At 41.4% G+C, this 27545-nt stretch overlaps 1 protein-coding gene across 6 annotated transcripts; it reads right to left on the bottom strand.

Annotated features, from left to right (window-relative positions):
* Positions 1-181: 181 nt before the first annotated feature.
* SETD4 (SET domain containing 4) lies at positions 182-26848 on the bottom strand. 6 transcript variants are annotated; one of them, XM_057410077.1, is made up of 11 exons: positions 26685-26845; positions 24768-24868; positions 24070-24165; positions 23098-23135; positions 21515-21603; positions 20466-20895; positions 19524-19698; positions 18769-18850; positions 18348-18428; positions 17259-17427; positions 15363-16478 (listed from the first exon to the last, which is right to left on the bottom strand). In XM_057410077.1, coding segments are annotated over exons 1-11 (1398 nt in total). In that variant the 5' UTR covers positions 26687-26845; the 3' UTR covers positions 15363-16343. The 6 variants fall into 6 exon arrangements, with proteins under 6 accessions (XP_057266064.1, XP_057266063.1, XP_057266060.1 ...); XM_057410079.1 differs by having other exon boundaries at positions 17259-17382; positions 26685-26843; XM_057410078.1 differs by lacking the exon at positions 26685-26845 and adding an exon at positions 25061-25331.
* Between the last annotated feature and the right edge of the window lie 697 nt (positions 26849-27545).

Below are 27545 nucleotides of genomic sequence, written 5' to 3'. Positions count from 1 at the left end.
ACAAATATGAACAAACATGGGGGTATCCCATACAGAGATTGCTAGGGGCAGAGAGTGAGCATTTGCTCTCCCTACAGCCAACATAGCATCCAGAAAATCCTGTACTGATTTTGTGCCAGTTCTCACAGGCAGGGAAACAGGCAAAAGACAGGTAAAGGGGACCTCGAAGTCAGCTGGTCTGATTCCTCTTCCCTGTTTAACAGGGGCACCCTAACTTCCTTGTCACTAGCACCCCAGAGTTACATTTCCATAATTGTTCATTTGGTTTCTTCCTAAAATAATATATGGACAACACAAACAGGAGAATCTTATTTCAGAAAAGCATCTCATTGCAAAAGCATCTTGGAAAGAGCAGAAAAAGGCAAAAAACATCATTCACGTCATTAAGTAACATCACACACGTCCAAGCCTAAAAACAATTGTGCATAGTTCTCAGCTCCCTTGGGATCTGACATTTAAACCTCAATATATATTTCCTTACAAGAGCTTCTTCAAAATACGCTTGTCTGCAGTTAAGTGATGAAGCACCAAATCCAAGCCATAGAAGCTTAAACCAGCTATCCGTTAGCATTTCTTATTTTAAATAATTTTAAATGAAGAAATGAAAATTTGCCTAAAAGACACAGTAAGCCAAGGTTACTAATTCAGTTTTTAAAAACTTCCATTTAGGTCTCAATACATTTTGATGAGAACTAGAAGGCAGAAATAAAACATCACTTTGTTTTGATATAGACTAGCATCCTGAAATGCCACAGAAATCCACTAAACAGTTCACATTTCTCCTTTAAACATTATAGGATTTAAAACTATGCACAGTTTAAGAAGGAGCAGGACACTGTTACAGTGCCAGTGCTTTCCCCAGTTTACCCTGACTAAATAAAATCAGTAACCCAGAAAGGATTTGCCAAAGAAAGACTCCTTAATACTTAAATAATAAAAACGTTGAGCAATTCTGAAGTCTGTTTGTAAGTAACAAAGTGAGACAGCTTAGCGTAAACACAGGAGACTTGTACAGTTTAATAGCCACATTTGTCTAGGTAAAGGAGTAGACATTTCAAGTTTCCGAAAAAGCAACTCTATCACCTGCTAACATGTGGGCCCTGCACTGCATTTTTGGTCCTTTGGAAACAACTGCAGATCCATGCCAGTTCCTTTTTGTTTCAACTTTCACGTGTTTATTGCAGTACCACAGTATTAGTTCATCATTCTCGGAAGCTATATTATCATTTCCTTTCATTCTGCCACGTATAAGTTCATTTGTTAGTCAGACTTCTCTCTCTCAAGTTAATACTCTCAAAATCGGAAACAAGCTGTTTTACCACACTCAATCTCACAGTGCTCTTTCAGCACTGTGCTAGTCCAACCTCATGGACACCTTTCAGAAATTAGCTGTGATGAGCCAGCTCTATTGTGAGCTGCATTACTGACAAATAGAATGGCATACTCACATTTTCAGCTGCTTTGGATAAGAGTTTAGCACATAGATTACCCATTCAAAAAGCTGAAATTACCTCCTGTGCCCCATTTGTGGTTTACAGACATATAACACACCTTTCATACTTATAGAAGAAGGTGATCAGCAAAACATACATTGGTGAAGCTACCATCTGGCAGTTTCTGAATATAAATACAGAGAAAGAAATGGCAGTTCTGTATGGGAACTAAGATAAATCATTCCAATGTCCAGTCTTTGATGGCAGACAGGACAGATGCTCAAGGGAAAAAGCATAACACAAGAACAAGCACGATGGTCTTGTTCCAGTTTGCATCCAGATCATCAGCTCTGTCCTTGTCTTGACCCTTTTGGAAACCATTTCTCTTTTTGGCTTTGAGGACATCTTGCAGCAATAAGCCCAATAAACTGATTGCGCACTACTGTGAAAAACTTCTCCCTTTTGTCTTTTGCTCTATAATCCCACCAGGCACCCCCTACTGCTTGTGTTTTGAGAAAGAATATTTAATCTTTCCCTATCTGCCTTCTCCATGCTATTCAGGATTTTATAGTTTCCTATAATAACCCTTTCCTGTCCCTTTTGTCTGTTTTCCCAAACTGATGCAAATTGGTGTGTTTAAACTTACTCTCTGCAGGGATCAGTTCAGCCTCTGCTCTTCTCTTTACCTTCACTAGTTTTGCTGTAACCAGGAAATGATAACCAAAGAAGCACGTGTTATATTATTTATAATACAATGCATTATATTATACTATACTATATTATTCCTACATAAAAGGAGGTATACAGAGGTTGAAAATCAGTTCATTCCCTCTCCCTTTCCCAGTAATCTCAAATAGTCTATTTGCCTTTTTTGACTGCTGCTGAGAACTGAACCAGTATTTTCATATACGACCTAACAGTCACAAGGTGACACCCATATTCCTGACAGTAGTCTGATCACCAATTTAAAAACCCCATTGACTTCAAAGGGTCTCCATCAAAGAACAAATGTGCATGGAGTGAATCTATTCCTGAAGAAAAGGCCAAAATATGGCCCGCACATCTCTTAGCTCCTATTCAAATAGCTTGTATTTGAAAAGTGGAAGAAGAGCTATTTTACATAGAACTGAATTTAACCGCAAACAGTTTGAACTGCCAACCAGTTCTAGTTTCATCAAGAAAGGCTCCATTTCTTTAACCTTAAAGGGTCAAAAACGGTGCATATTTGGCAGATACAAATGCTTTTTGCTCATTCTGACCATAAAAAAAATCTGTTCTAGGAAAGGAGGAAGCACTTTCTAGCTCCACTTCTTTTGTTCTGATGGACTTCTGCAGATCTGCATGGCTCTTGAACACAGAAATTATATTGCAGAGCATGGACATATATTATCTGAAAGGGGCACTAAATTAATTGATTCAATCAATTAACTTTTTCAATCTGAATTCAGTTGTATGCATTGTGAAAGGGAGATGAACACTTGGAAACAGACCCTTAAATTACACATACTTAAGGGTAAAAATTATATTTTTGCCATCAAAACATAGTAAAAATTATTAAAGCATTAAAATATTCATTTGTAGAATTTCTAAGCTTTAAAGTATTATGTAAAAATTAGAGCAACTGACTTAAAGAAAGAACAACTTCTAATGGCTGCCTCAAATCAAAGTAGTCTTGATCTTGGTTGGAACTTCAATGTACTTTCAAATATAATGAATCAATAAATCACAGCCCAGTTTACAGGTTTTGTTTAAAAGGCTGTTTAAAAACATATCCCATCGACTGGCACCTGGGGAAAGGTACACAGCAAGCTGATATTGCACTACGCAAGTTAGATACAAGGAAGAAGTTCTTTACTGTGAGGGTGGTGAGGCACTGGAATGGGTTGTCCAGACAAGTGATAAATGCTCCATCCCTGGCAGTGTTCAAGGCCAGGTTGGACAGAGCCTTGGGCAACATGGTCTAGTGTGATGTGTCCCTGCCTGTGGTGAGGGGGGTTGGAGCTGGATGACCTTAAGGTCCTTTCCAACCCAAACCATTGTATGATTCCATACAACAGCAGCCTAACATTTCTGCAGAATGCTTCTGCTGTAAAAAAGTGCATCGCATACTCAGAAGTGATCATTCATGTGAAAACCAAGACTAATGCTTCTGAAATCCTTATGGTTATTACATAAACTCTTCTCTTTCCTATGCCTCACAGTCACATCTATGTCTTTCTTACTATGGAGAACCAGTCTGTGGTCCTGTGTTGCCCATGTTTTCAGCACAAGGATTTCTTTCTTTTCCTTCCTTCCTGCCTGCGTTCCCACCTTAAGGATTTTCTAACATCTCCATGGATTTCTGCGGTTTCTCATGCCTTTTCACTGACCACGAAGCCCTACACGCGTTGCACATAATGTAAGACCTTAAGTGCCATAAGGCAGAGTTATTCTGCTGGGTCCGGCATCACACCCTCTCCTTCTGGTGAAAACATTTCACTGACACTTTTTGTGGAAGACTGATCATTTCTCACACACATCACCGGGTCCTTGGCTCCATGTGTCAGCAGAGGGGAGAAAAATTAAGGGTTCCTTGTGCATTTATTGTTCTGCTGATTGATGACAAAAATAAAGCAAAACATTCCTGAATACTGTCACACAAGATTTACAAGAAGACAACAGCAACTGCCTGAGGATACTAACTACACAAGGCCCACAAAACTTTTGGGGATAGAAGACTGTCGCAGTTTGTCTTTAATTTTGCTCATGATCTCGCGTAATTTTGTTAAGTAACTGTGCTATTGGCTCAGGCATCTGTGATGCGGCATTAATTTGGGAACTGCGGAAAAGCGACGATCGTCGGAATACAGCAGATGTGGCTGAATAGTAACAAGGATACAAAAAAAAAATAATTGGTATTTCTCATTGAATTCTGCCCAAGAAGAGTGGAAGCCCATCCCTACACACAGGAGAGGGTGAGGTCCCACCGCAGATGAACAAGAGAGATAAAATACCAAGTAATACACCCCAAGTTATTCCATAGGCAGCAAAAGTAACAACCCCCATTTCCTATGAGTCTGAATCCACCACACCCAGCAGCCTGGTGCCCTCCATGCAGGGGGAATGGCTGGGTATGAAGCATCCTGGCTCTGTGTGCTTTGCACTGCAGCCTGGAAGGAACAGTGTGGCAGCACCCCTGAGAACAGGTGGAGGGGTGGGGGCAGAGGCAGCATGGCTGCAGGGTGACACTCCCCAAGCTCCCTGCCGTGTTTTTAGCACTTTGAGGAGCAGCCACGACCTTGGTTAACACCTTCAGTCCCCTCTCCCAACCTGCGAGCTGACCCTCCCCACTTGCAGCCCCCTGCATATCCCACAGGCACCCCAAGAGGGACCCCCCCAGACACCTAATTTGTCTTACCAAGTCTCTCATTGCAACCACACAAGCCTTATCTGACCTCTCCTGGCCAATAGTCCCACAATGAGTCAGTGCGAAACCCACAATCCTTCATGGAGGAAACACAGCTTAATTCATTTCTGGGTCAAAATAAAACAAACACAGCATGTTTGCAAATAAGCTGTCATTTCTCTCCCATGGTATTACACTATGTTTTGGAGGGTGTGTTGACATTTAAAAGGAAACTATATGCATATCCATGTACGTTTGTTTATATATTGCACACACACACATCTCACTAGGAGCACTGTTTCTGTATGAGTGACAGCAAAAAACCAAGCCACATAGCACAGTTTTCTCACATGAGATGGCCAGGATTTCAGTATTTCATTAATTTCTGGTGGTATAACCAAGATGCTGCACCTCAGAACTGCCCACAACCCCTGCTTGTTGCAAAGCTGAAAGCCTGCATTTGTGGAATCAAGCTTCTAGCTTGCATGTGAAAATCATTCTTTGCTTCTTGCAATTACTGCAAAGAAAATTTGAATTCAGTACAGCTGGAAACCAGAATGCAAGTAAAACACTACCAGAAATCAGCACATGGTTTTTTCATGCCAGCCTTATGATGGCAGGGAAAGGCAGATGTCAGGTCCTTAGGTGACAGTAAAGGTGCTCTCTGAAGTTTTCAGCAATGTTGCCTTTTCTAGAAAAACCTAAAAGTGATACTTTCTGGTCCAGTAGTCAGCAAGTGACAGCAGAAAAGAGCCCTTCCTGTCATGCAGACCTTGACAGCAGAGGTCCTCAATGGTGTGGGAGCAGAGGACGGGTCAGGCAGCCACCCTGCATGGGAGCAGCATCCCAGGAAAAGCCAGATGCTCACTTGTCTCTTTTTGTTGAGAACACCATGGTACCACCAAGTCATTGCTGGAGGAGGTCTCATTTACTGCAGAGAAGTCAGAGCTTTGCAACTGTGCTGAGGAAGCTCAGGCATCAGGTTGGGATTTCAGATGCTTGGAAGTTGCTTGGCCAGCACATTAGTGACTTTTCCAGATGCAAGGCAGCAGGTCTGCAGCCAGTAACAACATGCTCACCTCTGGATAGAGGTATATTTTACATGCCTGATCTGTGCTACCAGGCTGTTAGCATGCTGCAGAATTAGCCATCATCAACAATGGAAGTAAAAGAACTCCTCAATGGACATTTTGCTATATATAAAACCAAAGTTAAAATTACTGAAAGGTGGGAATCAGTTTCACTTCACATGCCAGTAGGTTTTTAAATGCTGAGAAGCCCAGCAGTGCATTTTTTAAGCAGTGACTGAGGCTGTCAGTGGCTCTGAAAGTTACTGTTCACCTGCTATTGTGTCCTCCACTCACCAGAATTGGGCTTCACCTGGCACTAGGAATATCCCAGCTTTGCAGACTCGTACCATGAGGTTAATGTTACATGCTATCTAACCTTTGTCTTGATGACCAAAAAGTGCAGGGGCAGAGGTGACAAGAGCAATAATACATTCATACAATTGCATTAGGGGAAAGCTGATTTATTGCAAGGCAATCTTTGAGGGAGACATTACTTAGAAAGAAGACATCAGAAGAAATACACAACTAAATACAAATGCAGATGAAATGCAATAGTCGCAGTTATCATTCAGAGGATCTGAACCTTGCCAACAAGCAAACCCACAATAAATGTCTAATAAAAACGAATCTCTGTAAAGCATAAAAAAATGTACATTACCATTATGTTGTGGTTAATTCTCAGACAATAGTGCAAAATAAGAGTGAAGTGTTACTTCCCGTCATTTAAACCCAAACACCAAGAATTCTTCAAGCGAAGGAATGCAGACATTCATCATGTCTGCAGGATTCATAAAAAGATCAAATGTAATATTTTCTTTCAGTGCAGACAACTGCTTTGAGATTTTCCATTCAGACAGCCTTGAAAACCGCCTCCAGCATTTGCCAATTACTACTGACAAATACCATTTGGTCGTGAGTGATGTTTTAAGTGAAATAAAACAGTGAGGAAAAACGAACATGATGAAAGGATTTTTTTTTCTCCCTGTGAAGTGACTGTAAGTTATATATTCACAAGGTAGGCTTTACGCTTCCTGCCAGTGACAAATTCCATGTGAAGCTGAGCGCAGAGGTGAAGTTTGCTCGACAGTAATAGGAAAGGAACTCGTTTTCATGTTCTTTTAAGCAGTCAGATATTTTCTAGCTATAAACAAAGGAGGAGTTGCTAGTACCTTTGTTCCACATTGTTCTTCATAATATAAGAAGTGCACTAATGGAGAGAATGATTCTCCAATATTGAAGTGGTCAGAGTGCAAAGCGGGTGTACAGTGGAACTCTCTGTCAGCAGCACTTGATTTACATGTAAGCTGCAACCTGCAGCCAGTAACAGTCAGCATATACTTTTAAAAATATTTATCAGTCATGGGGGGCTTCAAGACAAGCAAAAGTAGCTCAAAGTTTATGGCTGGAAGAGGCGTTTAATGAATTATGTCAATAACAGACTAGTAGTCCTCTTTTGACCTTTTCTCCTTTTAAACAAAGGATTGTGGTCTATTTAGCAATAAATTTACTACCTAAGACCGTCAAGGTTATTTGACTCAGGTTCTTGCATCATGGTATCTGCTCACCACACCATCTCTAACTTTACACCCCACCAGAGGCAGGTTAGTGTTTAGATGGGAGGAAACGTAGCACAGAAACCCCAAAGCCCAGACCCTCAGAAATATCCCCACCCCAACCCCTGCCTGGCCTGGGCTCCCACAGCATCATAACCACGTTGCCTGTTGTCCCTAGGACACTGAGTTACCAGAAATTTGCCTCTTCCTCCCAAGGGGAGTAGCATCCTCTTCTAACTAGTACATCATCGCGTAGCTGCAGCAGCTGTTTTCTGAATTACCCAAGTAATGCTTACATTTCCCCCTCTACTTGACATTCAACAGTTGCATCTTGTTATTAGATTCAAATCTCACTTTCATCTTGAAAGAGTGGGGAAAGCTGGGGGGGGGGGGGGGGGGGCTCTAGAGAATGTGGTACATTAAGAACATTTTTCATGCTGTTTCATTTTGCAATGGTCTGGGTTTCTTTGTTTCACAATTCTCTGCATGTTTTCTTTAACAGAAAAATTCTATTTTGAAATTAGGAATGTTTAACCCATCGGTTTTCCAGCACTGCTTCTCTTTTTTTTTTAAGGTGAGGGGGTTTATCCTCATCAAGTGATTCACCCAAGAATTCTGAAAAAAATATGTTAATAAAAATAACCAATGCTGTGATAAGAGTTTCCACCTACACTTGATGTTACAGCTCAAAATTCAGCAGGGATGTTCCTTCAGACTTTAGGAAAGGAGTCCTGCCCCAAGATCCCTGATTATTCCCAGGGAGGTATAAACCAGGGAATCCCTTGTCAGCAAGCCCCACAGGCATAAATGGGGTGGCTTTACTTGCACATGACTTTATTTATGAAGGATCAGGTATTCAGAGGATGTGCAGGTGACATGTATCAGACTGTGTGCAGGGGCAGATCGATTGATTGCCTGGCACACATACATTAAGACCAGCCTGTGCTGCTCTTGTGGGACATAAGAAGCCTTTCCTGCACTGCTCAACTGCATAGATGTGGCTGGTCAGGCACACTCCAGGCACTGATGTGCTAAAGGAGCTCTCTGCCTTCTGCATGTCCCAGAGTAAGAACCAAATTCAGCTTTTCCCACCTGAACAACACTCCTTTCAGTAAAAAGTCAGGTATATGTCAGCCTGACCATGGCACTGCAGCTGTGCCACGTGCTGGTCCTCCATGGCTTTGCCTTTGCGCTTGCACCAGGAGAGATTAAGAGCTATTTCAAGAGTTATTAGATTGAAGTGGTGCAAACCTGTGACCGTGAGACGTCCACCCACACTGCAGGATGTTATCCCAAGTCACGACTCAATTGCAGTGCACTTGGAGTGCCATGACTGGGGTATATCTGCTGACAGACTGAGCCATACCATGCCTGGCCACCTCTCACCCCATCCAGCCACATTGCACAGAGGGGAGTTTGAGCTCACTCTCTCTCACACAAACACACTCAGCTTTCCTCAAGTGCAAGAGTTCAGCCTACACCCTGGTGCTTCCTGTGCAAACAGCAGGTTGGAAGAGGAGTTGTGCTCTCTGATCCTCCTATCAGGCTGTAGTAACTCCCCTGTAATTGCAATGCATTTTGTTCTTTTCTTAGGGAAAAAAAAAAAAAAAGAAAAGAAAAAAGAAAGCTTGAACTCACATAAAAACTTCTGTCAGCAGTCTTTGGACTATGCCTAATGAAGCCCTGAGGCCAGGTATCAAAGGCAAGGTGTAACTCCATTTGAGCCAAGTGGAATTAAATCAGCATAAAATAGACTTGTGATGAACTGATTTTTCACAGTTATTGCTGGAAGCAGCCAGGGACAGAGACCATGTTAAGTCTCCTGAGGTTCACATCAGACTGATCTGCTGCGTTCCTCAGAGCCTGTGCCAAGCATACATGGTTCTCTGACTGTATCTGGAATGGGAATGGTCATTCCCCCATAGGCAGGGACTTCTTTGGATGTGTACAAGCACCCATCATAGCCAATTGTTTCCAGCATGATTAAGCTTAAGGTTGGGTTCAAAATTTCTGACTTTCTGTTGTGACTTTAGCCTGGATGCAAGAGAAAACATATCTCTGTATATCTCAATATGCTACTCTTCCCTTCCCCTCTCATGCATTTTCTGAGCACATTAGCCAATTTCTAGCAAATGTGACACAAAAGAACAGTCAACCACCATATCTACACTGCCTTTGCTAATGCTGTTGGCTGTATGCACAAAGCCCAGCTCTTTGAGCATCCACACCATCTTACCCTTGGAGCATGTTCAAAGGAGTGATCATGAGAGCACCCCATTTGAACTGCCAGAGAAAAAAGCTCATTGCTTTTTTTCCTCCAATACATATTCTCTACCTCACCAGACAGCTCCACACCCAAGTGTATCCCAGCCAGAGCACCTCACATCCTCTAAATCCTATTCCACACATCAGGACAACCCCACCAGTGGGTGATTGTGGGAGGCATGACGTGGGTGTCCATGACAAAGAGGCAAACTACAGTGCTGTATCAAAAGCCTAATATGAGAGATTTCCCACCTGGCAACACTGAGGGTTCCACACCCATCTCCACCTGTGCATGACAGCATGGAGCAGTGAGACACCCAGACAAACCAGCACAACCAAAAGGTTCCCTCTAGCAAAACCAGTGTTCTTTCTCCCCTGCAGAAAAAAATGCCAAACCAGGGTTACACAGCTGAGTAAACCATAGAGCCCGTCTCTCGTGAAGCTAGGATAGCACTGGCACACAGACACACACATACGTACTTGCCTGACGGTATATGTTTTTTAAGGGTTACTGTCCAGACTGTATGTTTACCCTTCTCGCCTTCATGCCCTGCACAGAAATGGCCACCCTGACCAGCACACCATTTCTGACCGAGCAGCAGGACTGCCCAGTTATCTACGTGAACTTACAGGCAGAGAAAAGGCAGAAGAGGCTTGTGTGCTCCTTATTAGCGCATACCCTATCAAGTGGGATCACTCCACCCTTGCTGTCCTAGCTCACTCTTCCCCTTACACCTCTGCAGCCCAGCCCACACTGCACTCCTAGCAGGCCTTTAGGAGTCTCCCACGATGTACAGTGTTTTCTCATTCCTGAGACGGGCACTGGCTAGCCCACCATCTAAGTACGCATCAGAAATGGTTCAGAGCAGCATGAGTCATGTTAAGATGGCATGGTCCCTTTTGATCTCTTGCCAACATCTTCTGCAGACTGACCCACCCACACCAAGCATCTCTCTCTGTCCATGCAAAGTTCATCTCGTGGGAAGGATGCACAAATGCACTTTCTTGCTGCAAAGAGCGCTGGCTTCTTAAGGGTAGAGATACAGGATCTGGATGTGAGCCCAAGCAGGGTGGTACAGATAGCCTTGGCACCAGCCCCATGCTGAGAATGTCCCTCTGTCCTCTCCATAGTCATCATTGCCTGCCAAGGGTCAAAAGAGCCAAACTGCCTCTGCCAGCTCCTTCTAGAGTTGCCTCAGCAGGAAGGAGCTACTAAAATATCAAATCCAGTGCCAGCTGAATGAATCTGAAAGGAATACAGTGCTCATCCAAGTTTCTCCAGCCCAACTCTGGCACCCTAATGGAGAAGTACAACACTGAACACAGCTAGCCTTGCCACTCTTGGAGCAAGTACAGGTGTATGTAAGGAGGAAAAACATTCTTACATTAAAAGTACACTGCAAATACCTACCTCCTACCATGCACAGAGTGGTACTAGAGTCCAGTCCACTTCAGTGCTCTCAAGACTAGCCTGTTGCAGTATGGTCCAGCAGTGGAGGCAGCAGAAAGAGCTAAGGAACAGGAGAGAGGGCTTCAGGAGAAAAGAGCAGCTTTGCAAGCAGCTTTGTTTTCAGCTGTAGGGCAACTGGGACAATCTGAAGGGGCTCTAAGCACATGAAGAGTACACACACATTGGCCGTTTCAGAAGCCCCTGGGAAACTCAGCAAGGCAACAAACACACACATCAAAAGTACTAAGCAGACACAAGCAATGAAAATGGGCAGTGAAGAAATCCCCAGCAAATGAAAGGGTCAAACATTAGCTTATTACTATTAGACACTAGAGAACTAACATAAGGGAAAGTCCACAGAATAGCCCTAGTCAGAGGAAATGTTCCAGAGTTCTATCTGCCACATCAAAGTACATTATGGAAAGACATCTATGCAGAAGATGAATGTAGCCCCTAATCTCTGAAGGGAAAAACACAGGAGTGGACAGTTCTCCACTGCAACCCCACTAGCTACACCATTAGGGTCAAGTTAATGTAACAAAGATGATTTGAACTATTATGTCTCAGCTGATAGTTTAAGAGAATGACATGATTCAACTTGAGAGAGGAGCAACTCCAACAAAGTTAAAATACAATAAAACTGAAAAAAGTTTACAAAGCTTCAAATTTCACTTCAAACCAGCAGAAAGAAAACATTTTCAACTATTTATCCAACACAAACCATGGTGTATTATTGAAGACAATGCTTTTTACTACTGAAAATATAATACATTACATAGGATTATAATTGCGTGTGTATACTGTAATTTACCTCTCTGTAGTACAGTTGCATCATCTAGTGGACAACACAGAGACTGCATTAGTTTTACACTAGTTTTACACAATTTAGTTTAGGATTCATTGAGTATCTTTGCCTTCCCACTAAACATAGCTCATTGCAGCACTCTCACAAACTTAATTCTGTAATTATAGATATCCACTAAAACATTCAGTGGAATGAACTGGAAATGTTTGGGTTTTTTTCCTTTCCCCTCCAACCTACAGCAGATTGATGTTACTTAAGCTTTGTTAGATAGGGATAAAATCAAGTTCTTCTAGTTGAATTCAGCCACTGAGCTGTGATTTCTCTGCTTTTGTACTGAAATTATAAAAATTATGAATTTCACACAGTTCAGTTCCAACTGCTGGTCAAAAATGAGGGAAACAACTTCCCTCATCTTCCTTCATCCTTCCCTCAAAAATCTTGCAACAACTTCTATTTCTATTTATTGCATAAGGAAACCCATAAAGTTCTGTTTCCCTCTGTCCTAGAATTCATAGTCTTCATTGCTGTAGCCACAGATGTGCTGAGTACAAACAAACACTTCAAAGTATGCTAGTGCGTGGCACTTTGAAAAGGGTATTCTTTACCTTCTAGGCATGGAGGGCTACATACCCTTTGAGACATAATTTTTAAAAGCTCCTTTCTTTGGGAATGTCATCTTTGAAATGTTTTCATAGTGTACCTAAAAGCTTTAATTATCAGGGTATGAGAGCTGATACTCCCTTATCTTGTCCTGAAACAGACAGGTCTGAAGGCACTTAGCAATGATGGATGATCTCCATTCACTACAGCTGAAGAAAACTGTAAACTGGAAGCCACTCTCTCTAGAAGATCAAAGAAAATCCATGCTGTATTTACATAAATTGACACAGGAAAGATGCTGTCGTGAGGTTTCATGTTTGTCATTTTTCAATGACTTCAGACTGCACTAAATCAACTCCACCTCCTCCCCCCCCCCAAAAAAAAAAAATAATCAAGCTGTGCTATTCCTGTCTCACTCTCTTGTTACAAGAAATGAAACTTCTCATTGCACTTGCCTAAGCCCAGTGTGTTCACTGCAGTCACAGAATGAATTCCTACTTTAGCTCTTTTTTAGTAACACTGCATAAGCTGGAAGAGAATCTAGCTCACTGCCATGGCCCATGCCAAGTTCATATCCCTAACGATAAAAAGCTGGGTTTTATTCTTACTATTGCCAAGATTTGCAGATACAATCTGAAAGGAAGTTTATACAGAGGGAAATAAAGTATGTCTTTCCACAATGAGATCACAGCTAAGTCCCTTCTTAGACTAACAGAGAGCCAGAGTCAAACATTAACAGCACATCACTAAAACTAAGCAATTAACATATTTGCAGCTCAGTGGGGCTCTAGTTAAATTAGAGGCTGAGAGGAAGCATCTTCACTCTTTGAAAACTTGATTTAGTGTTCTTGTAAGACAGCTGGAGAACACTCCCAATGCAGTTACGTCCTCAGGCTCTTAGCCCACCTTAGGATGTCCCGTCTTGCACATAGTTTAGGTTTGATTCAAAAAAGAATTTAAGCTTTTTCTTACTGGGCATATATACACATAAATGCTGAATCAGGACCTGTTACTCTGGTTTATTCCTGTTAAAACTCTGTTGTTATTGATGTGTGTTACGAAAGCACTAGTTCCAGTTCCATAGTTTATTCAAGCAGGATTTTGCCTTTGACATTAAACACACATGGGTCTATTCAGAACACTTGCTACATTGCTTAAGGTAAAGCTAGGGGCTTACTGCTGTGCTTTCACGCAAGAGACAGACAAGCAGGTCATACTGCCTGCTCTCCTGCACTGCCAGATCCCCTCCCTACACCCTCTGGAGTGTGTGTAGGAGTTACACAAGTAGAGTGCATATTCAAACCAGCTGGTATAAATGCGTAGTGTGTAATGCTATACTGAAGCAAATAAACTAGTATCCATCTTGCAAGACACAATGTACATAAGTTTTTCTTAAAACAGCCATCTCCAGGATAAAAAGAAAAACCAAACACAAACAAAAAAATCCAACAACCAAATATCCTTATCTTCTTTAACTCTAGCACCATCTCATTATAAAAATATTACATGTGAAACACATGTTCTTACAGAATGAAAGAGTTCTTATCAAAAAAAGTGAGAGGTCAAGCAGTTCAACAAAATTGCAGGACATGTTCAAAAACACATCCCACTAGCCCAGTGCCCTGTTTCCCACATTGTCCATCCTTGAAGACCTTAAAAGAGCAAGTACAGGTCAAGCATTTACAAGACTTGACATCAATATCCTCCCAACCTTGAACTGTTTTGAGATCAGGGGACTACATAAGACCAAAATTGCCTGGCTGGCTGGTAACTGCCAATAGCTGCTTGTTCTGCGTATTACGTGCTCTGTACCCATGTCAACTTTTATATCCATATCCCTTATTAAAATCAATGGATTTGTTACCACATTCTGGTAGTTTTGAACCCGAGTTCTTCCATCTTCCTTTGAAAACCCTTACTTCTTGCACTATGAATGTTCAGTCACAATCCACCCCTCTCCATGTCACCCGTGACTTCGGTAGACCTTTTTGCAGATCTAATCAAAATGAATGGGCAAGCCTCAGCCCTTATCTCTGCTGTAGACAGGTTCAGTGGTACAGAAGGACCTTCATTAAGAGGATGGAATTGCTCTTGGTGAGATTATTAGAGACTGCATCCCCAAATCTAGAAAGGCATCTCACCCCAAGAAGTACTTCAGAATGGAAGTGACTAGACTATAAAACATGGTGCTAAGTAACTTGCAGGGATTAAAACCACAGTTTAGGCAAATATGAAAGTAAGTTGGCCCAAAAGATGGAATAAATATGAACCTACCTCCAGAAAATACATCAGCTCCTCTCCCAACCCATTCACCCTGCCCTCTGCTCTGAAATGTAAAGCACCAACACACTGTCAAGCATCTCCATATGAACAATATAAGAAAGCCTGACATTGCAGAGAAGTCTCGGTGCACTGGGGGTAAACAAGGCAGAAAAAAAAGCTTATTTTCAGAACTTCCTAATCCTAGGAAGAGCTTATGAAGATGAAACCTGAAAACCAAGAACTTCTGGGTTTGGAAACTGAGTAAACAGCAAACAGTTACACTTTTCAGTTCCGACAGAATTTTGAAGCTGAACCAACATACCCCTGTAGGTAAGGAAGAACCCTTCTCAGAGCTCCAAGTATCACAGCATTTCCTGTCCCAACAGAGACAGAAAAAAAAAAACATGGAATACTCAAATCCAAGCAAGTTTACACAATAACATTCTTGTTCACAAGATACCAAAGAAAGTCTGCAAGTGCATGTGAATACGTAAGTTTTCACCTGTATTTTTTCCTTAAGTTAGATTATCTAGAATGCCTTTACTGTTGTATACAATTTCATTTATTTAAAAAACAGAGGTCTTGTAGAAAATGAAGCAATATACATACAAAAATAAACACACACAAACATAGCTCTTAACAAATGCTAAAAACAGTAATGAAAAATTCTACGAAATGTGATTCCCCACAAAACGGAAAATAATCACAACACAACCACAAAGTAAGTTCGTACAGCTAAAATAAGGCTCCTGCCCTCAAATGTCTTTTGAAGAAGTCTCTCTTCTCTGAACGACGTAGGGAGCTCAAGCTCCCTACTTAAGTAGAACCAATGCTGAAAGGGAGCACATGAAACTATCCCCTTATAAACAGGATACGAACATTTCTCAATGTGATCATCAGAAACAAATGGAAATAGAACTAATTGCCTGGGTGGTCTTCCAAACAAGAAACAGAGTTCAAAGTGATATATCCTTTCAATTCTCATTCTCAGCAGGAGGAGCCAGAATACGAACCAGTGAGTCTGGAAGGAGGTTTGAGTAAAGGAGGGAAATTCACACAGTGGAAAGGTAAAGGACAGGAACAAGACAAATATAAATGGCTCTGTCCTCTTCCTCTCTGCCAAGTGCCAGAGCTCAAATACATGCTGAGGAGTATCTGCTTGACCCTGTGATCCATGCTTTAGTCACAGAGGCAGCTGTAAAGTCTAGGACTGCTCGAGCCCACAATCCTAGGGCTGCTCAAATTACCTCAGAAACTGTTTTGCTCACAGCAGCCATAATTTCAGTGAGATATGATGAAAGCCACCTGTGCTCTCCCCTACCTTTTGGGCTAACCTTTTGTATTACTGAAGAAGGTCAGCAAAGAACAAAATAAATAGCGGATCCTCTGTGACCCTGTAATCAAAACTAAGCATATTTTGATGATTTGTACATTATTCTTTGCTGCTCAGGACCATTAAAACAGTTCAGCAAGGCACATCCATGGCAAATGACCTCCAATCAGCCACAGGTCCAGATGCGTCAAGTTGTTGCCATACGCAAGCTACAAAGACTCTCAGCTGATTTTTGTAGTATCTTCAGGTTTTCCAAGTGCAACGCTTCTACCAAAGCCAGGTGCATTTGCAAGTTCTCTTTGCTCCTTTTCAACTGGGAAACCTGAATTTTATACAAATGAGATGAAATTACCAGAAATTTAGATTCTTTAATACTGGACATGAATATAACATTTGTGGAAAGCTTATCCCTCTTAATGATTTCATGAACTATGTCAAAATAGTATTTTTATTAATAAAGGAAGCAGATGGAAAACAAGGAGAAGAAGGGAAGGGTAATGTTTAACTGATACCCTGTTCTTAAACCCATCCTATCCTCAAGATGTTGCACAAGACCAGGTTCACCTCATACTCTCTGCATAGATGCGTGTCCTTTACGAAAGTTTGGTTTTAATAACCTTTTTCCATGATAGCTATCCGACTTGACATTAAGTACACATTTCATTGCCAGAATTCAGAAAGGAAGGAGAGACTGTTTTTCTAAGAGCACAGACCCCCCTCACAGAAGTAGTTCATTTGGCTTTAATGAACACAGACTTCACTTTCTGCAACAAGGCACTTGTGGCAGGTCTGCAATATCTTACGTACCCACCTCATACAAGTCTGCATTTTCTTTTAAGAGGTAACCTCAACAAACTCAATGATAACATAGGCAGAGAAAAGTTAAATACTTTTCACTTGTTCACAGGGCTTTCTAATATGGTTCCTTTCTTTGCTGCAGCCACAAATTCTGTCAGTCAGCCTGGAAACAAATCCTACAGCACCTCAGTGTAGTCAATTCCCTCTGTCACTTGCTATTCTCGCACCCCAAAAATTACACTGCTGTACATTTATGTTAGGAAAGAAAGCAATCTGGACTACTTTGCTCTTCCAGTGAAATTACCTGGAGAAGGACATGCTGTGTCTCCTCTATTAAAAAATGGCATATTTTTGCTGTTATATTCAAAGTCTGCTGTTCATTTCTGGCTGAAATTACATCACCAAGGAGTGTTCTCCTCCAGCAAGTACTAGAACCAAAATGTTTAAACACAATCATTTGCTGTATTCCCCAGCTGAATGATAAACATATGGTTAATATAAGAATAACATCACTGGCACAGGCAAGTAAGGTTAGCATACGTGAAAAAGGCACACAACATTCAGCTATGAGAGTGATGAGGCATGTAAAAGGGAAGAGAGATTTAATGATCTGGAGCAGTGATACCAACCCTCCACCCTACCCTTTCAGCTAAAGACACAGCCTGCAATTAGGCCAATGCTTCCGGTCTTCACTGCTCTGCCATGCTGCCACCAACTTCAGCAGCACTAGTGAGGAGGAAAAGCTATTCACACAGAACTTATTAGCATGCTAAACTTCATGCCACCTAGGCTTGTAATCAGTATCATGGCAATTTATTTTCAGTTCTTATAATCAACTTATTCCACTCAGCAGTGAATCTTCAAAGCATAAACAGCTTTGGACAAGAGAAATTGTTTGGTTTTATTTACTATTACAAGCAAATCCCAGGTAAATGTTTTTGAGGCAGGTTTGCTATTGGGAACAAATGATCAAACTTGCACTGACAGTCACTGGAGATGAAGTTCAGCAACTTACTTGGCCTTAAAATTTAAGAAGCAGTCTGTGGAACACATGCTTCAAAGAAATCAAGAAAGGTCAATAGCATTTAAAGTCCCATCAAACCAACAGAGAAAAGGTCCGGAACCTGAACCTTAAAGTAATATCTGGTTCTCAAAATAGAAAGGGAAAACAACGGGGTGTTTGAAGAAAGCAGAAGACCAAAGCAGCAAATAGACAATGACTTTATATTCTATGGTGTTCTCTGCCTTTCCTCTTTTCTCTTCTCACCTGAAGTCAATGAGATAGAGAAGATACCAAACAATTGTCCCAGTATCTCACATACAGCCAGCAAAGAGCAAATAAAGGAAAATGACACATGCACATTGTCTAAATATTCCGAGTACTGAAACTTACAATTCATCTGCACCAAGATTTAACAACTTGAGAGCAGTAAGGAGTCTCCAAGATGGTCCATCCCATCCAAAGGTCAGGTTTCTAAAAGGTCAAAAGCAACTAGATTCAGAAAGTATAGGTGATCTTTGACAGAATGATAGCTTTCTTATTGATAAGTGTCAGGAAGAGATCTGCTCTTTGGAACTCGAGGACTCCTTGACTCCCCTTACTCTGCTGTTATCCACAGACAGGTGACAGGCTGCATCTTGAAACCTATCTCAAGCTTTGATATTGGTGTTTACTACTTCTACATTCTCTCACAAATAGAAAGTAAATCAGTTTGTTTAAAAAAAAAATATTATTTTACTAGAAGCAAAATTTGACTCCCAGAAAAAAATGAAAAGAAAGCTCATAGGGAAACAAAAAAACTTCAGATACCTACTCTAAGAAATCATTATCCCTCAGAATGGAAAGTTTTGCATTTCTCTGCTTGTCCAGTGGTGGAAAATATTTGAGAAGAATATCTGCAAAAAAACACATTTTAGATATTTAAATACATGGTATGTAGAAGAAACCCATAAGCCCCAATTCTGAAATGACATTTCAGTCATATTTTTCAAGTAGCTATAGGCCAAAAATTAAAACCTGGACAATGTTGGTGAACTTTAACATAATCAAAAATGTCTCTATTACTCAAAAGCCATCAGCAATCTCCAGGATTGTATCCTTATAATGGAAATCCTGACTGAAGCTGAAGTTATGAACCACTGTCAGTAACTTTAGTTTGTGAGGATCAGGACTTCAATCCTCAAGTCGATGGTGCAATCTAAGACATCCAGTTGGAATCTCTACATATATGCTGCTAAGAATTGCAATTTTACAAAAGGAAAAGTTACCAAAGACACTTTCAATTTTAAAACTCCAATACTACGCAGTTAAAAGTGGTACCGAGGCCTATTCCACTTCTTAGAAATACAAATATTTTCATGGTACCTAAAAAAGAAAACCAACAGTGCCTTAATATGCATTGTCCATGTTGTGCAATTATGTATATGGACGTGTGCGAATTTCTTCGTTATTCTTTAGTTTTCCTTTTTCACTGACATCTCCTGTTGAATGCAGACAGTATTAATATGCTCAGATGCTCTGTTCTCTACTATTGTGCCTTTTAATGTCAAGACAATCTATAAATCCAACCTGATGAGACATAAACACTGCTATGAGGGTTATCCATGGCAACAAATCCATATTCTAGTAGCAGTCGCTGATTATCATGAGGCCCATAGCAGATAAATACTTCTTCATATCTTTTGCACTGTGAATTTGTCCAAATTTCATAGCTTCTTGTCTGCTCATTAAATGCAGCCTTTACCTTCACAAAGGTAAAAATAAAAGGTCTTACTCTTGGCAGAAGGACAGGGTGAAAAAAGGAATCAGACCTTGAATATTAAAATCCAACAGTAATGAACACTTCTCTAACACTGGAAGAAAAAACAGATAGTGTTACAGATGTCTGAAAAGGCAACCCATTAGTATGAAGAACATACATCAAACCCTTAAACCACAGGGTGTATCACCAACTCTGTAGACTTATTACAGAGGCCCCAAATCCACAAATAAACATGGCTTCAGGCAGAGTTGGCCGCTTTTGTGCTGTCCCAACTCTGAGCTGGCACGCAGTCCCTGACATGAGCTAGGACTGCTCTATACACTTTCGTAAAGCTGTTCAAAGGCTTCAGCCAGAGGTGAAGTAACTCAGGGACCACATAACTTCAGATCCAGGAGCTGAGCCTTTTGGAAGAGCAGGGTAGGGTTATATTTACCAGTAGCTCTTCCATATAGCTGCTCTGGATGCAGATCTCACTCAGCCGTTGTGGGCTCTCCCTTTAACTTCGCTTTGCTACATAAACTGAAACATTTGAATCATCTTTATTCAACTACCTTGGGCTGAAAAACAAGCTCCAGGGTACATACTATAACCATGAGTACTCAGCCTGTACATGTCCCCAGTAGACATTTTTCCCTCACTGACCCTCCTAATCCATCACCTAATTTCATACTGTACTGTGGTAGTGCATTTACAAATAAAGAATGCATTTACAAATAAAGAAATTAAGTGATCTGTTTTTAGTTTCTTACCTGAACATTTGGACTGTGGTTTAGCAAATCTAAATATGGTGCCAAAGCATAAACATCTGGCTCAATAGAAAAACATTCCCTCTGTGAATGTTTCATATATATTGTCCTGGTATTAACAGTGCACCAAGCCCACTCTAGAGCTCTGTAGTTAAATACAGTTTCTGTGTTCTCGGCAAACAAAGGCTGCAGGGAAGAGAAGAAAGCCTTGGAAGACATGTACAACTCATGGACCATCGTTCTCTGCTCCTGAGCCTTCATTCTTAGAGGTTCAGGGAGAAGGCTTACTGCATCATGCTCAAAAAAAACAGGGCAAGTATATGTCTTCGGTAAAACATCAATATATGGCTTCCATGGAGATTTTTCACCAGCATGTTTCTCTGCTATTAAAAATGTGCACAGTGCTATCAAAGGAGATACAGGAGGCTTCCATCTATTAGAAAACAGAATAAAAATACCAACACAGCAGATACAAAGAGGTGAGATAGGAAATGGATGCAGCAGTATTTTATGTCTCTGCTAGTTCTTTTAAATGTTATAAATAGCTTCTACTTTAAACTTTTTTGTAGTTCATCTCTAAGCCCTTTTGATGATTTCAAAGGGTCTATAAAAGCTGGTTTTTAGTAACGACTTCAGAGTCACCTGTTGGGTTGGGGTTTTTTGGGGGGTGGCAGGTTTTTTTAGGATACATAACAAGTACTCAATGTCCAGCGTAGGTCTTTGTTCCAAATTTCCTAAAAGGCTATGCTTGCATGACTGCTTTGCAATCCCATTTTATCATCCTTCTCCTATTGAATCACATTTTCAAATTCCTAAGAAACCATTCATATCTGACATTTAGGTCCAAGCTGTCTCTAGGCACAGGTCAAGTTCAAGCCTGTACCATCACTCCAACTCTGCTGTGTCAAAACCTTACTTATCTGATGATTCCACATGCACAACAGTCATACAAGTTTAAGTATGCAGTTTAAAGCCTTACTACCACTTAAGATGATTAATGAGCAACCAGCAGTAAAGGCCAGCTTACCCATGAAGCGTCACTTTTTACTTACTTCATAATGTATTCTCCCAAGCAGCTATTAAGGACAGTGCCTGTGGTGAGTAAGCATTTCTCAGGCAATGAAATAATCAGATCCCCTGCCTGCCTTTGAGGGAGAGAAGAAAAAACAACATACACACAAAGAATAGTAAAGGTCAATTGTACATGACTCATCTACTACATGACTTCTGAACAGAGAGACGCTCCCCAGAGAACACTAATGTCAAGAAGCAAAGAGAAGTGATGTTGAACTTGATGGAAACTAGCATAGTTTTAAGACAGTCACAGTCCAGCGAAGGAGGATGACGCAGTCAGTAGGAACTGTCACCTGCAAAAAGCTGCTCACAAAAAGTTTGTTGCCTGGCTACTGATTTTCTTTGTACTGAGATATATTTTAAAGTAGATCTCATAAACAGCTGTGCTTCTATCAACACAGCAGCATGGGCTAGGGATATTTTAGGTCATGTCTATCGTGACCTTGTTTGCCAAGCTGCTATGTGCATGTAAATTAGCTTTCATGCCTTGCTTGAGCCATATATCTCCATGCCTGTAAAGAGAGGACATGAATCAAGTCAACACTCTCCCCTTCCAGTTTCTCTCCTGAGTTTCCATATCTTGCTCTCATTTCAGCTGAGTCCAGCTCTCATTTAATTTACAGTAGACTCACAGCACTGTGGATAAGCTGAGCCTCTGGCTTCAACAGCTGCCTCTAGCCCTGAGCCAGCATGATAACATACACTGTTCTCTACATGCATCTCCTTCATACTTCCTGCTATACTCTAATTTGCAAAAGGCTCTGGTCTGATTCCCCATTATTTGATATACTGTTCTCGTACCAGTTAGGAAACTTCTCTAAGAAGCCTATTTTCTGAGAGGCACTTTTAAGTCAAGAGTTTGATCTTTCTGTGCCAGTATCTAAAGTGCAAAGTATTTTTTCTATCATTCCCTTTTTCTGCTGGGCATATCTGAGAAATTACGTTTCTGTTAGCTAGTTTACTAACAAAGAAGACTCCAACAAAGTGAGGTTAAAGCTGCTGATTTACATTACGACTAAGATAATCTAAAGATAAATGCTGTCTAAAGACCTGTCCCTTTTCTCCGTCCCCCTCCCTGATATGCCATTCCTCCTTGTACCAGCACTAACCAAGATGGGAGACTTGAAGGAGCAAAGCTAATAATTATTTTGAAAAGGTTTCTGTCTAGCTTGCAACCTATCACATGAGTGGGGAAGATTGCTACAGCAAGTGCAAAGGAAGCTGTGAGAGCCAAGGCTGAGGGAGAAGGCATACAGGAGGGAAGGGGCCAGCTCCTTCTGGTTTCAGTTAGCCACTGATTGCCTTAAACTGAAACATTAGACTACACACTAAATCTCTGTAAATGAGTACAGGAATATTTTCATCCAACAAGCACTCAGGGTACATAGGACATCATCCTACAGATATGCCAACATTGCAAATTCTGATACTAGGCCAGAATTTACACTGACAACAGGAACTGTGAAGACCTTGTCTGGAATTTTGAGCTTTACTTGTTGCAAAAGTCATTACATCTCAAAAGAACCTGAGGAACTCTTTCAATAGAATTAACATTACTAACCTGAAGAGCTTTTGTTGTCATCAGTCCTCTTCCTGTACCTGAAACAGGAACAAAGAGAACTGCTTAAATGCATGTACATTTGTAAAATACAGGAGACTCTGATAACCTGCAATAAATTAACAGCTCAGCAAGCAAAAGCTCTAAAGGAACATAAATTACCTCTTACAAATCATAAAAGACAATTTTGGGTTATTCTAGACACATTTCTTTGTTCTTGGATTCTCTTTTCACCTTACAGAAGCCTGCGAACACTCCTCCCTTGCAACATTTGCTGTCCAATTCTAGCAGTTACTCAACTTCTTTTTCCCATTTTCTTCTTTAAACTCATCTTTCATCACTGGCTGCTGTCCTTGGTTTCAGAGTTTTAACTAAACCTTACAATTTCTATTCATAATATTTTTCTCTGATTCATCCTATTATCTCTCTCTTTAAAAGTTTTTGAAACATAATCTACTTAAAGAGAAAAAAAACACGTATATACCTTCTCTGTAAACAGTACTAAGTGAATCCCACCTCTAATATCATTTACTTATGTGTATCACCAGATTTGCTGAGTTCACATGGGAAAAAAAGATGAAGAAATTATAACAGGGTTAGAGTCTGATACTGGAAATGCTTAAAGAGATATTACTTCTTCTTTGAAACTGTGCTGCTAACAGTTAAAAAAATCTTGATTTCTACAATGAATTTGGCATATGTGAACATGTTTTGCAGTATACCAGAGTATTCTCACACAAGAGTTTTACACATTATCTTTCTACAAGAAACAGTTTACACTACTTCAGGCCTCCAATATCTACTTGTTTATGCTAAATGACATTCACGTGCATTTGGCAGAAGTCCTCAAAAGACTAATGGTAACTGGCATTTTTCCTTATGCCAGCCACATGTGTGATTCAAAATGAAAGCAGAAATCTAAGATTCTTAGAAGAATCAGAACTTTGTTGCCGCAATGAATAATTAAAACATTACCCCAGAACTCCGCTGGCCTTAAATTACTGTCTTCAAATCCTCTGTCTTTCAGCCACTTCTTAAGTTTAACGTATTCCAGCTTGTGACTGCAGCTGACTAAAAATAAAAAAAAGATGAGAGTCATGCTATTAAATAAGACTAGCTTAGAAAATAAAGGAAATTAAAAAATCTTACTGTATAGTCAGAAAAGCATTGTAACATAGTATTATGGATGGCCCATGCCTGGCAGTGTTCAAGGCCAGGCTGGATGGAGTTTTGAGCAAACTGCTCTACTGGAAGATGTCTCTGCCCATGGCAGGGGGTTGGAACTAGATGATCTTTAAGGTCCCTTTCAACCCTAACTATTCCATGATTCTATGATAACAGAATAGCAAGAAAGGCTCCCCTCAAACTAGCTTACTAAGTTCTGTGCCCTTGGGCACTAGGAGTTCTTAGAACTGCAGGAGTTATACAGCTTATTTAAGAGTCAAGGAATTTAAGAATAATGTAGTACTTGACATTAGCCAGAAAAGAGAGCTCACAATATTCTCACGCTCTTCTTGGGATTGTAAACTAGTGTTAGAATACTGGCATAAAAAAAGCTAACATTTATGCATGTTATTTTTAAAGCAAAAATGTTTGACAAATATATACCCTAAAATGACACTTTGACAGACAATTGATTATTTTATTATTTACAGTACTTCTGGAGATAATACCTCCACCCAAAATCTGCAAGTGTTTTCTTCTTCTCTTTCGGCCTGTCCGACCTCTACTTTTCTTCATAATTAAGTAACAGATTTTACCTTTTTTAGACAACCTAAATGAAAAAGAAAAAAGTTACTTGCACATACGTAAAGTCCCTTTCAAATACTGCATGTTAATCTCAGTAAGACAAATCAGAACATTGCCTGCTTAATAAATTGCCTCTTTAAAGTTTAGAAAACGTACTACAAGCAAGTCTCTAAACAAGGGTGGGTGATACGGTTGAGGGAAGATGAGAAGCCTTTACCTTCAAACATCACTTTTGCCAAGGCACATCCATAATCTTCTACAGGAAAAGAGACACTAGAGTTGATGTGCACAGAACTAAACCTTTTCTATCCTTGCATACATTTGCTTTTTGAAAATTCATTAGCATAAGCAGCCTTTGCAGCTTGACAGCCTTCAAGAAATCTGGAGAGGGACTTTTTACATGGGATGTAGTGACAGGACAAGGAGGAATGGCTTTAAACTGAAAAAGGTTAGATTTAGAGTAAACATTTGGAAGTTCTTTACAGTGAGGATGGTGAGGCACTGACATGGGTTTTCCAAATAAGCTCTGTGTGATGATAAACACATAAATGTATTGGCTTTCGCAAACCATAGGTGTGGTTATGTGGGTATAACTGTAGGAGTTTACAAGAACAGAAACAAAGCTCACTAAAGACACAAGTTAAAAAGGGCCAGAACTCTTTGAGCAAAATGGAGTCACATAGCAGAATTTGTAAAGGTAAAAGATGGGGGGGGGGGGGGGGGGGCTTCATATATGAAAAGCTAGTGCCTGAAAAACATAAAGTACTTTTTAGCTTAACTTAGGTTGTAGAAAGAGAACAAAGTTTATGTTTTAAGTCTGTGGAATGTAGTGACCCCACTAAACATGAGTTGTTTCATACTAGTCTTCTAAAGTATCTTTAGTTTTAAAGAACAATGTTTGCGTTGTAAATCTGTGGTGAGATAAGAGGATTTAGTGGCCCCACTAAACATGAATGAGTTATTTCACACCATCCTTCTAATTATCAGTTAGTTTAGAGGCAGAGCCTCCCAAACATCTGCTAGCTTGGGATACTCCTTGTCTGCCCATCCTGCAATAAATTTTGCAGGAAGGTCACACTGTTTTAAATCTTTGCTAGTTATAAGCAAAGTTACAGATATGGCTGGTTTCAGCTAGTTTTGTGATTACTGGGGGGTCCAACTGTGCCAAAGGTGAAAAGTACACTGTGAGGAAGACTGCTTACTTCATCCTCAAGACCCCTGCCCACAATCACCAGAGAGCAGTGCGCAGACGCCAAGAGGAGGGGACTTGTAAGTTCCAGAAGTTAGTTATAATATTCCCCGCCTATATGCGGGAATTATGAATACGTATGTAACTAATGTAATAGTTAAAGTATATAAACTTGCAACAAATGCTAATCACTTGCGCCTCCGGCTACGGTCATACACCCAGCCTGTTGCTTTTGCTTTATTGATTTTGTCCCTCAATAAAACCTTGTTATCTCGCTTAGAGGAGTGAGTTCGTATTTCACATTGTGGATGCCCCATGCCTGTAAGTGTTTAAGGCCAGGATGGACAGGGCTTTAAGCAACCTGGTCTAGTGGAAGGTGTCCCTGCCCATGGAAGGGGGGTGCACCAAGATATTTTTAAGGTCCCTTCCAACCCAAATCATCCCATGACTTATTTCTTTGGATACAAATAAAAGCAAAATGGAGCTTCCTGACCACATGCACTGCAGGAAACAATCTTACCCCACATCAACAGCACCAAACACCCCAGTTCCATACAGTGCCGTGACACTGCACCTCAACACTTCCAGCACATGTTATAGATGAACAGCATCAGCCTGACTCTTCACGCTTCAATCTGTTGCTGGAACGTACATTTAAGCTCCCCTTATCAATACCGCTTTTAGCTGAACTCCACACGCAGAGGCGCTGCCTGAGACCGGGAGTGCTGCCCCTCACCGGGGTCACCGGTCGGCACACAGGTTCCTGCGGCCAAGGCCCACCTTCCCCAGCTACCGGCACACTGGAGGACACCTGCAGGGGCTCCGACTCCCCCGACTCCCTCCCGGGCTAGAACAACGACGCGGCAGAGAGCAAAGGTGGACACGCTGCCCGCCGCCCCAAGTCCCCCGCCCGCCGCCGGCCCACCTACTGTAGAGGCCGCAGGGGCCACCTCCTTGCCGTACCGTTGCCCACCACCGCCGCCGCACCACCCTGACTCTACTCAACTGGACCCGGCCGCGGGAGGCGGGCCTGCCCCGCCGCCATTTTAACCGCGTTCGCGTCCCCGCCCTCGGTGTGCGACTGCTTGCTGTGAGCTCGTTCTTCTGCCGCGGCGCAGAGCCGAGGAGCAAAGGCCAAGCTAGTGTACTGGAGGTGGGTGAGGGAGTGTCGGCTGCCCCGCCGGGCTTGCTCCGCAGCACCTCGCTGCGTTCCGCTCCTTTGCGGGGCGCGGAACGTTCAGGGTCTTTCCCATCCCGCGGAGGGCCGCCTGAGGAGCCGGGCTTCATCGCGGCTGGCGGGTGTGCTTTGCGTTCCCGTTAGGGGGAAAAACCGGTCCTGAGGCAGGGGCAGTGAGTGAAATGTGCCCGTGCGAGGGTGAAGCGGGAGGGTCGCTTCTCGTCCTGGTGCAGTCGGTAGCTGGCCAGGAGCTGGTTCGTATTTCGTTGGATGCCTACTACTAATAGGTACAAGTTAATTTGCAAGGGAGGTAGTACTTAGGTCAAAACTGAGCAA

This window comes from Pezoporus wallicus, unplaced genomic scaffold (genome assembly GCF_028554395.1).
Source record: "Pezoporus wallicus isolate ANWC-B61680 ecotype Strahan unplaced genomic scaffold, APGP_CSIRO_Pwel_v1 contig_7011, whole genome shotgun sequence".
In the NCBI taxonomy this organism is placed as follows: Eukaryota; Metazoa; Chordata; class Aves; order Psittaciformes; family Psittacidae; genus Pezoporus; species Pezoporus wallicus.
This window is presented reverse-complemented; position numbering and strand designations above follow the sequence as displayed.